General features: G+C 38.4%; 1 protein-coding gene across 8 annotated transcripts in view; it reads left to right on the plus strand.

Annotated features, from left to right (window-relative positions):
* LOC106718534 overlaps positions 1-11,252 on the plus strand; it is a 70,738-nt gene extending 59,486 nt beyond the window's left edge. For 6 of the 8 annotated variants that reach the window (XM_014512688.2, XM_014512681.2, XM_014512664.2 and 3 more), the window contains 12 exons: positions 28-2,073; positions 2,570-2,696; positions 2,774-3,022; positions 3,100-3,205; positions 3,292-3,544; positions 3,873-4,292; positions 4,856-5,009; positions 6,014-6,128; positions 6,363-6,470; positions 6,912-7,019; positions 7,457-7,615; positions 7,844-11,252. In XM_014512688.2, coding sequence (XP_014368174.2) covers positions 28-2,073; positions 2,570-2,696; positions 2,774-3,022; positions 3,100-3,205; positions 3,292-3,544; positions 3,873-4,292; positions 4,856-5,009; positions 6,014-6,128; positions 6,363-6,470; positions 6,912-7,019; positions 7,457-7,615; positions 7,844-8,015 — 4,017 coding nt within the window. In that variant the 3' untranslated portion in view covers positions 8,016-11,252. The remainder of the gene's footprint in view (positions 1-27; positions 2,074-2,569; positions 2,697-2,773; positions 3,023-3,099; positions 3,206-3,291; positions 3,545-3,872; positions 4,293-4,855; positions 5,010-6,013; positions 6,129-6,362; positions 6,471-6,911; positions 7,020-7,456; positions 7,616-7,843) is intronic. The other 2 variants (XM_045679396.1, XM_045679398.1) reach the window with 2 other exon arrangements.
* The last annotated feature ends 639 nt before the right edge of the window (positions 11,253-11,891 follow it).

The raw sequence follows: 11,891 nt of genomic DNA on the forward strand, positions 1-11,891 counted from the left end.
AACTATTTAACACATTTTCGTTTTTAGGTCGATTCCTTCACGGTCAATCAGAGACTAACAGGCACATCTACGTGCATGAAGGTATACGATGTATCACAAAATCGATCCTCCTCACACGGTAGCCAACACTCGGAACCTATGAGCACATCTTCTACTGAAAATCAAACTTCCTCAGATAAAAGCCAACCTAAACAATCTTTCAACTTAGTTAAACTTTTTATGAAACAGAAAAGCATCAGTAACGATGGAATAGTCACCATGGACCAGCTCGATAGATCCGAATGTTGGCCCTCGAGCTCTGGTGGTGAAAGTGCGGACTCGATGGGGGAACAAAAACTAGAAGATTTGAGGATTCGGTCGGCATCAGAGAGGCCACAAATCGATCTACCCAATGATGAAGGGGAAACATCGCTTGTGTATGAGGAAATCAAGCCTATTAATACTTACATTAAAACAACCAAAGTGATTGAGGAGGAAGAAGCTGCTCATGGAGCTAAATTGAGTGATAGCGAATCTAACCTCTATGCCGTAGTAAATAAGCCTCACTTCAAACGGGCAAGCCTTAATGTAAATAGTCCATCTAAAGCAAGGCTTACAAGAAAATCTTGCTCTTCTCAATCCTCTGCCACGAGTGTTAGTATTTCAAGTTGCTCGGAATCAGATGGTACTCAAATCACGAGAATGGACAAGGTTGTTGAAAAAGAGCCCTATGACAATAAATCGACATCAACTCATAGTGACACGATAGACAAGAGTATACAAACTTCCCATATACAAGCTTCTAACGTGTCACAGGATAGAGAATTGTTTAAAGTTGTGGAGCCTTCATTCCTAGAAAAATTAAAAGAAGGAGATTGTGAAAAACCTGTTTTCGTCTTGTATCCTAATTATACTTTACCCGATATCAGCTTTTTGAACGGTAGGCCTAACATTTACTTAAATCCATTAAAAGTAAACGTTTCTCCAAAGTCAACCGATGGTAAGAAAACCAGAATACAAGTTAAGGGTAAAAGACCATTTTCGTGTAATGATATGGAAGTGCTAAAGAAAAAAGGTCTTGGTCATATCAAGGATTGGGATTCACTCAACTTTCTATTACCTGTAGAGTGTAAACAACTGCTCTCTGAAATGCCAGAACTGGCGCAACACATAAAAGAGAAAGAAGGTATGTCGAAATGTAGTGATAGATACTGTAATGCCTCTCACTTCTCTAAAGTTAAGAACAGGCCTTTAAGTTGTGATTGTAACAATTTGACAGGAAACACAACTGCAGTGTCTTCAAGCTCGAGCACAGCCACTCAACCATCTTCAGGTTACAGAGGATCGTCCACGATGTTGACTGATTCTTCAGCACAAAATAGTCCAGCACCGGCGGGCAATTTCAATCCATTGTTCGTATATCGATACGATTCCGCCACGAGTTCGGAAGCGAGCTGCGCCAATGCCGATGGCCAGAGAACAAACCATTCAGTCCCTAAGAGGTCGTTGAGTTTAGCTGACCAAACTAGACTGGCGAAACAAACTGAACTAGCGCCCCCGAGACCGCCGCTACCCAAAAGCATTTTACGCAAATCGATGGATAAAACTAGAAAATCCAGCGCACAAACAAAACGTTACAGCATGTTCGAGTTGGACGAGTTCATGCAAGACCCAATTGTTTGTGCTACTGCTATAACAGAACAAAAAACAAAGAGGAGGTCTCTTCAGGAGCCTTATTACTTGCAAAATCAAGCTCCAGATTATAGAAAGAATAATGATCTAGCAGCCAAGCGACTCTCGCAGCAGTTTTTGGATGCAGCAGATAAAGATGCCGATTACAATGAGTATTATCAAGACGAAGGGGTCGGGACAGAAAGCAGCTTGGAGTCGGGGAAATCTAATGAATTAAAATACTACCGACCTCACACGCCGCCGATGCCCAAGCCGAGGACAAAAAAAATTGAATATATCGATTTTCCACCCCCTGGCGCATTGATAAGTAGTGCAGATTTACAACAGTTAGAAGAATTCCTCAAACAAAGCGGTTTCAACTGTCAAAACATGGACGAATGGGACCAGAATCAAGTGCAAAAGGTAAGAAGTCAGGTCACAAAATTCCTGCAAATGAAGCGGTCTCAAGAAGAGAATCAGCGATCCACAGATTCCAGTGGAAGTAGCTGCAATAGCAAGAAATCAGTCAGCTTTGCACAAAAGTCTGATGCCATAGTTGAGGGTCAACCGTTGCAATTGAAGGCCATGGATGACTATAAAGTAGGAAGCCCTTCTACCCCACCAAATTCACCTAACATTTGTGCTGCTATAAAACAAAGACTCTACCAGGTAATATTTTAAAAGTAAAATCTCTTGCCCGCATCGTATTGTGCGTTATGTTCTGTAAGTATCTTTGGTTCTTTTTTATTTTCGTTATTATCACTTCCGTGTAAAGCTAGACTGTTTTTTGTTTTGTTTTTTTTCTGTTGTAGGCTTCGTTTTATTTATTTTGTTACATTATGCTTTCCTTATTTGCGATATGTTTATATTTAATTCATATTTTAAACATTTTGTCAAAGTTGAAAATTCGGTATTTTAGGCGAAGAATTTGGCCGAGATACCTATTTGTGAGGAAGGAGAAGTGAGCCCTGATGAATTTAACAAACCAATATCGCATCAGGAAGGAAGACCAAAGTATGATGTTATAGATATATCACAAAAGAGAGGTACGGGTTGATTTATCTTTGGTCATATTTTCTTAATATTTTATTGGAGTATTTTTTTAATGATTAACTTTCTTTAGCTCTCGTTTCCAATGTAACGGATGCCGTCGAAATGTTGATCCAACATTTCTCTCCTGCGACTGATCAAGTGGAGTTGGCTTTCCTTGGCGACTCCAAACACTCCCCGGCCTGCGCTAAAATAGCTCTGAACGCATTGTGCCCTGCTCTCTATGCAATATTCAGAGACGGACTGAAAGAGAGTATCGAAACATCTTTCGGAGCTGTTGATAATTCCGTTTGGCAAATGCTAGAAGCAACAGCAAGGCAAGGTAGGTGGAATTTGTTATAATGATGTAGAAAACAATTATTTTAAATTTTGGATTCAATATTTACGTTTTTATTTTAGGTCCAATTACAAAGTCTCTTAATGAATTAATTTTAAGAATAAACAGCGAAGACGCCGTAACAGAGGGCCTTGTCAAATTTAATGCTTTCATACTGGGACTTCTCAAGTAAGCTATATGTTCATATAAAAATTATTTCTTTTATAAATAATTCTATTTTAAGAGTAATTAATTAATAACAAACTATTTTTCAGTGCGCAAACAGTCGACGCATGGGTGTCATATGTCAAAACGAGAGAATCCATCTTGGCCAAACATTACGGACCAGATTCTCTCATGTTAGCTGGCTGCATCGGAGAGCCGCGGTGCAAGGCGCTGTTGGACACATTACTGGCTAGTCTGGAACCCTTGAAACTGCTGCCTTTCTCGCTAGACCTCATGTTCGAAATGAGGGAACTTCACAGAAGTTTCAAGAGGATCGAAAGCGACATGCGCGCCGCCAGCCGAGTAAGTTACATTTAACTCATTAATTAACACAGATAATTTTAAATAACATGTCCAATTTAAATCCCCACGGGTAAGTTGAGTTAGTCATTCGCATTGAAAACACATTTCGCCGCCTAAACTCAACCAGACATCGCTTTATTTGCATTTTATTTATTGCATGTGCTTAGGATTCACAGAGGTGCGTAAACCGAGACATTCCAGCATTCACTGTCGTGCACAGCTTTCATAAAATGCAAATAAAGGGACGAGAACGTTTCGAGGCCGGGAGATTTCGACTAATCGACAGCATGATGCATGAACTAAAAGCGTACTTTGGTGTATTTAACAGCCGAGCGCAATTAACACCCCACCACTAACACTGAATCAGAGGAATCTGCTCAAGCTGGTGCGGTCGATGCAATCGAGCGGGCTATCGAGCGACGACTGTCTCACCAGCGTCATAATGCGGCACAAAGAGCCCAAAAACAAGGAGCCGTCCACACCTGACTTACTTGACGACTCGGCCAACGTCAAGACCACTATAGAGAGACACCGGCCTCGGTCGTGCGTAAACCCGAGCCCGGTCGGCCACGATGTCTGTCCCAACAACAGCCGCATTGAGCTGGAGGCCAACCGGCGCTGGTCCGGCGTGCAGCTCGGCTCCAAGCTGATGCAGGCCTTCGACCGCCTCGTCTTTGATGATAGTGACGATTACACAGATAGCTTAGAGAATAATAAGCCCGCCGCCAAAGCTGGCATCGACCTAAAGGTAAATCGTAAGGCATGTGTGGGGAACACATTGTGTGCTTCGTTCCGTAGCATTTCTTTGTTGTGTGTTATAGGTATATTTTTATTTGCTACATGTTAAAACTTTTATTTTGCGTGTTTCATTTTTTGCAGAGTATTTAAGGTAATTTAGATGGCTAGGTGGTTCGCCATTGCACTGCTTTGTTTGTATATATTTAGTCTTTAAGATGTTGTTAACCGATTTCACTTTGTCGAAGTTCATTTGACGTAGGTAGGTATTGGTGATTCAACATGTTTGTTACTGAATATTGGTTAATGTAACCCACGCACTACGCCTGCTAGTTGTGACACATTAGCCGTGATGTATTTTGAAATGATTTGTTAGAGTATTAGGTCAATAATATTGTAATAGCAAAGTACCTATAAAGTGTAGTTGGTACGTTTTAATACAACAGAACAACAATTAAAATTATATAGACTCCGAAGTATTTTACATGTATAGACTAAAATTATATAGAACCGAAGACAAAATTGAACACATAGATAAGGAAAGCTTCGCTATTTATCTATTGATTTCTTCGTTAGCTGGAGTGCAGCGGTGAGGAATGGCGGCCGGGATCCGCGGGCAGCTGCGCGAGCGGCAACACCGGCGCAGGCAGCAACACCGGCGGCAAGTTCCGTAGGCTGCAGCTCAAGTGGGAGATGCTCAGCAACGCAGAGAGCCCCGGCACGCCTTCAGGTACGTTGGAAAAAGACTGGCAGAGTAAAAGAGAGGATTATTTCATTATTTGAAATAGAAACATAACATAACATTGATAAACCCAATAATACTTGTAATATCCATTTTGCTATTGCTATTGCTTGAAAATGACAGCTTTTGTGTCGTTCCAACTTATACGCACCTGTTGAAATTACTGATAGCTAATATCAGCTATACCTATTATTAGTTCGAATCTTCACAACCCAACCACAATACCAACCGAACCGCAGCGGTCAGCGCCAAAATAGAGAAAACAAAATAATACGGTTTATAGCCTTTCCATGTATAGACGTCAGTGGATAAACCACTAACACTCATAGACAAAATTGATCTCAAAACGGACATAAGATCATGTAGAATCAAAACACAAGTCACAATGAATAAATTACATTTAAAAAAAGCGCTTCAATGTATGTGGTCAGTTGGCAGTGTTGCCAATGTCTTTTTGTGTCAACTGGCGATGAAGTCATACCGGAACACTCTAGTTACTCAAAGTTCAATGTCTTCGTCTATTATTTCTTGGCACACTGACTAGTGAAACGATTCCTATCGGAAGAGTACCGACCATCAAGGATAGACAATAGACGGCAGTCGCCATATTGGTCAAATGCAAATCAACTGTTTCCTGCCTCTAAGATTCTTAGGATATTTCATATTATATTTTTAATGTTATTCTTCGCCTGTTTAAAAATAACTTTTATATAAAATAAACTTTGGAAGTTCTATAGCGTTTAAAAACAGTCCGTTGACATAATTAAGACTAATTCTAGAAATATATTTACATATTTTGATCTAATTTAAGTACTCTTTACATTGATTGACCTCTATAAATTTGATTTTCGCTATCGTGGCGTGTATTCAAACTAATAATGTAGATAGTATTAACTGTCACGTAACATCAACAAGCGCGTTTATATCGGAAGATTCCAAGCTATCGCCTATTTATTTATTAAGATCAGTGATTCTAATTTGTGATTCTCCAGGAGAGACGTCACCAGCGGCGGCGCGGGGCTCTAAGATCCCGCGGCCTGTGTCTTCGCCGGTAAGACCTGCTGCACCGCTCACCGTACTGCCCTCGCCCGCCAAGAACGCGCAACGGTAAGTAACATTACAATTAACAATAGAACCGTGTACGATACGGACACTATGCCGCTATACAGTTGCGAAGTCGAACAAAAAAGAACAGCCAAAAGTAACGGAATTTTCAGTAACTATTCAAAGGATTCGGTCGACTGAGAGAGACTTGATCGAGCAGTTAGAAGTGGGGAAGGTAGAAAAATGGTTCTATTTCATTCGACGTTTTTATGACAAAAATCACTAAATTGATTACAGAGGTATCCCAGTGCCTGTTCGTAAGAGTACGTCCCCCACAACCGCAAACCAACGCACCATTCCCAGAGGAACACCAAATGCGAAGAAACCTCCGCAGCCGGCGAATCGGTAAGAACTTTAGACAACAGATTGAAGGAATAAAGAATAACAGCTGAGAACGAATGAATGATTGACATGGAGTAAACAATGGATGTACTGCACAAGGTGGTGGACTTCACTTTTTTTAAGCTTTTTAAATTTGTTTCAACTTCTTTTTTCTTTATAGTTATCTATTATCTTAGTAGTTTGATTAATTTTAAAATTACTTTTATTTTCAATTTTACCATACACAGTATTTTTTTAAAGCGATGGATTTTAGGGATTAGTCATGAAATATAAATGTTAAAATGTTGGTCGAAAACTGAGTTATTCTTATCACGACCGTTTCAATGTCAGTTTTATAAAACTTTTGATTCTTTTAAGCACTGTTTAATATGTTTCTCATAAATATTGGTGTTATACTAAAATCCATCGCGTTTTCACCGCTTTTATATCTGCACATATCTCCAGAGCGCCACAGGAGAAGCCGGTGAGAAGATCCCTCGGGAACAAACCGGCGACAAACAAACATACCAACGACGCTGTTGCTAAAAACACGTCCAATGCTAAGAAATCTCCGTATGTATATTTAGATGGGATAAAACTAAATCAACTAACTTGTGCCGTTTATTTTCTTGCTAATATGTTTTTAACAGCATGTTTAATTCACGTACATCGTTGTAATCGAGTTGATATCGGAAAGGCTAAAAGAATTTCACCTCTCCGCTTAGATTAGAGCTAAATGGATGTTGGCTTAATATCTCCATCATCTTCCTAGCCTTATCTCACTCACTTTCACTAAATATCTAAAACATTAAATCTAACAATCTGCTCATGCGTTCCAATGCTCTTTTATAGATCGTGTTTTTATGATGTCCAGTTATAGGTTGCTTAAAGATAATAATATTTTTTTACCTTAGATTGAGAAGAACTAAAACTTCTGTAATGAAGACTATGATATCGGCTTTCCTAGCAGCGTATTATTTAAACATTTTAATCGTGTTTCCATTGTGCAGGACGTCACGAGTGGACAGCGCGGGGTGGAGCGCGGGCGCGGCGCCGCGGCCCTCGTCGCTGCCGTACGGGCGCGCCCCGCCCCCCGCCGCGCCGCGACGTGCAGCCTCCTCCTCCGCCGCGCGCGCGCACTCCGCGCACTCCGCGCCCGCCAAGCACAAGTACGTCCTCACACATTGTACAAACATCGGACTTAGCCCAATACTTGTCCTTAACTTTAAGCCTAAAACGTACTCTTGTCAAAAATATCATCTTTCTTTTAATGACGAAACTTTGAAGATTGTTCGTGTGGAGAATCTTACATACAAATGAGATTGGTGTCACGACATTAGTGAAGTACCTTTGATCTTAAAATATAGAAGGCTCAAGTAATGTAACTTGTTTTGCAGGTACGTGAGAACGCTGTGGCATCGGCTGCCGTCGGACTCCGGCCACCTGGCGTTCAAGGAGGGCGAGCGGCTGCGGCTGGTGCTGGAGGTGGACGACCAGTACCTGCTGTGCTGCCGCGGCGAACACAAGGGCCTCGTGCCGCGCGACGCCGTCCTGCCCGATGATTTCTGATACATGCAACCCTAGTGCCAGTGGCGCCCTCAATGGCGCGCCCTGCACCTCTCCCCCAACACGCCCACGCAGTAGGCTGCACTCCAGTAAGTGGGAACTCACTGAGAAAACATTAGGAAGTGCGCGGTGACGTGTGACTTGATTGTGAAGAATGATGTGCAATATGAGGGAACTTCATTTAGGGTTGTCAACTGATGTGATATGAAAAACTGCTGGTCAATGGTGTTGTAAATAATCTTATTTAGTTTTTCCGCACTCATACTATGTTGTTTCTTTTTTCATTTCAATGTTACCCAATTTATTGTTATATATTCACATTTACTGCTTTCATCTTTTGACTTCTGTGTTTCGTGGCGAATCGAACAAGGTCGGGAAATTGACATTTTTGTATGTATTTTAATTTTTAATTGGAACTTATCAGTATTTTACGTGTAACGATATTTGAACTTGATTCATAGAAGTCTTAGATAACAGAACGAGATCACATAAATATAATCTCACATCTATTTCTTTAGTAAAATCTAGTCTTACGTTTTAAGGCATGACTCTTTGTCTTGGGACTGTATATAAATTGTTATAATGGAAACACAGATTGTGGGAATGTTTACTGAGAATGATGTCATGAAAATCGTTAACGGTAAATATTTTATACAATTGGACGTGATACGTATAGATAAATTATTTAATTTAAGGACAAAAATCTCTTTTACTTATATTATATAAATACAAATATATCATCGCCGCTGAGGGAAAGACGTCTTAATTGTTTTTTTAGATAAATTCAATGGGAATTGAAGCGTAGGTAGATTATACCGAAGTTTGTTATATAGAGTTTTAGTACTTGTCGATGTTTAACCAGTGTCTAAATGTGTATAATATCATACCAAAATTACCAACACTAGAACATTTATGTAGTATTCTCCGATGGTCATGATCTTGGTCACTAAATAAGTCGTTTAGTGGTATATTTTAACCATAGACTGGTGTATATCGAAAAGGGGATATTGTTAAAAGAGTTTTAAAGACTTTGAAGACCGTATCGTTCCTCGCAGCCTTTAAAACCGTTGCCGCAAGCTTTTAACGTATCTTGTGTAACTAACGGCATGCCTCCTGTCCCCTTCACCCCTCCTCATTTGGTTTGTGGTAACTGTTCTTTGGTTATGTCCCCAAACGACCGTCAGATGTGGGAAGCTTAACGCCTATACAAGTCTAACTGCATGGCCTTCACCCTCAGTCTTTCCTCTAGCTCTCCGATACGACGGAACATTGTAAGGCGTCTAGGTGCTGGTGCATGACTCTCTGTACTCACTAACTGCATGCGCCCATCCAAATCACACATCCTTAGCCCAGCACAAAACAAAAACATCCATATTGTAACTATTTGTTTATTCGTTCCTCTAATTGTTTTATAGAGCACCTTCTATAGCTCACCGCTAAGTACACGAAATATTGTGATATCTTACCATATCACTGCTTCAGGCAGTTCGGGAAAATAATATTTTTGGTATGTATTTGTATTGCTCAAAACAAAGGACGACACTATACGATATTATTCAAAACGAAAAAATACTCGTAACATAATCTCTATTATACTCGTGTACTCGTATCGATGATAATTATTATTAAAGTAATTTTGTAAATACATATTCTATGAGATTTTATAAATTGTTATTCGAAAAACTTAAGGTCAAAATTATAAAGTAACCTTTTTTGAAATGCACGAAACAGTTCCTCTCGTAGTCCCGTCGTGCTGTCGAGTCACAATATTGGCGACAACGTAGAATAACTCTTAGAGAAGAGAAGTTAATAGCTTAGACAAGGCGGCTTTCTCGAGGCGGTGTCGTGCCGTCTGCGGCAATGAAAACGATCGTCGAGTCCGTAGGCGGGATTCTAGCGCGAGTCGACGCCACAGGACTGTTTAAGATCATTAATACATTATCATCGAGTCTGTAAATTTCATTATATCGTGTCTAGTGATTAATTCGCGCTTTGTGACTGAATGATGTGATGTGGCCTTTTTGTATGTTATACGGTTACGAATAATGTTAGGTGTGTGTGTGCGCTTGTTGCATCAGTCCGAGTATTCATTGTATCGTATTCATGCATCGGGAATGCTTCCACAGATAATGTTATAGTAGGTATTTAATAAAAATATAAAAATATCCCAGATAATCGATTAGGTGTTAGTCAAATAAACATGCTTTAATATAACCTGGAAGTGGGGATACAACACGAACCGCTTCGGTCGCTTGAAACTTAATCGCTTGGGAGATTAGGGTCTATTCACACGACTGTTAAAGCTTACGCTAAAACTGTGTCTATATGAAAATACACCGAGGGACTAGTTATAAGAGAAACATAATACGCAAAATGCTCTTGGCCATGAATAAAAATACACTTGCGAAACAGATGCATTTTAAAATTAAATAATTTTAAACTGATAATTTCTCATTTAAAAAATAAACACAAAAAATATAATTTTGTCAAACAAGATAAAAAAACGTTTACTTTCTTCTGAAACTATATTTTTCACTTAACTTTGTTACCTTCTTTGGTGTAGGGCGAATAAATCAAGTATTACCAGTGCATTTTTCGTAGTTTCTTGAGATTCTTGAAGTGTACACTCGCCTCTATAGTCCCAGGCGCAATAAACTTCACCTCACAAGGCTTTGATTTTCATATGCGACATAACGTTGGACTTAGCGTTCGTGTGGATGAGCTCTTAACGCATGTACTACTTAGGGATGTTTGTTAGTAGTAAGTTTTTAAAGATTTGTATTAATTTTTTTTTTTATAAAAGTGACTTATTCCTGCGCGCTCGTTTTAAGAATTTACCGTAATCGTGAATGGTGAGTTAGTTGTCCTTTATTGGTACAAAAGATTTAAGTTATTGTATGCTGTATGTAAAGAAACTTATTTATAATTTATGATCGGGAACAAAATGTTGGATTTTGAGTTGCATATTTTATTTTCTTAGAAAAAAAAGCAAAAAAAAAATTAAGGCCTTCGTTTTCCTGCGAACGTCACAACGAACGACTGAAAAAGTAATTCCGAATATTCATTAAGTTTATATCGAAAGTAAATTTATGTTACGAAGACATTGTCATTTCATCATCATTATGTATTGTTTAAATTTATTGTGTTAAGTGCCATAATTTAATGAATTAACAATTGATAAATATTATTGTAATGCATAACCATGTACACCAATTAAACGATATACATTTAAATGTTGTTTCAATGTCTTCAACTCAAAAACTAAAAAAAAGTCTAAGATACTATGGTTTACTAACGTAAATGTCAATTTTAAGAATAAAAGGACACATACTGTTGTCTCCATTTTTTCAATGATAAGAAAAAAGATGAAATTATTTGTACAGGAGTTAAAGAATGTGGGTAACAAGTAAATCCAAAATCAGTGCTATCTATAGTTTATTAAATTAACATCTACATAATAAACTACCATATTTCTTTTACAATTAATTATTTTATAAAATGGTTAACAATTTTTAAAACTTTGAATGTTTCAACACAACATTTGATTTATGGGTATTATATAAAAGTTAAAAAAAAATATCAAGATACAGGAATAAAGTACTATTTAGAGTAAAGGATAGTCAATATAACAAAAAACTACTAAATACATATGTTTAATCTAAAAAGTGTGTTTTTTTCTCTTTTCTAGTCTTTTTGTGTATTAATTTGTAAATACATATCTCACTACTTTTCTACAAGTGAGTTAAGAAATTTAAATCACAAGTTTAGCAAAGTGCATTTAGTCATTTTCAAACACTTAAGTGAACCATATTATAATTTTATCTTTTTTATAATTTAACTGTATGAACAATTAATCCCGTATTTTTTTAAATCCAAATA

The sequence above is a fragment of the Papilio machaon genome, chromosome 9 (genome assembly GCF_912999745.1).
Source record: "Papilio machaon chromosome 9, ilPapMach1.1, whole genome shotgun sequence".
In the NCBI taxonomy this organism is placed as follows: domain Eukaryota; kingdom Metazoa; phylum Arthropoda; class Insecta; order Lepidoptera; family Papilionidae; genus Papilio; species Papilio machaon.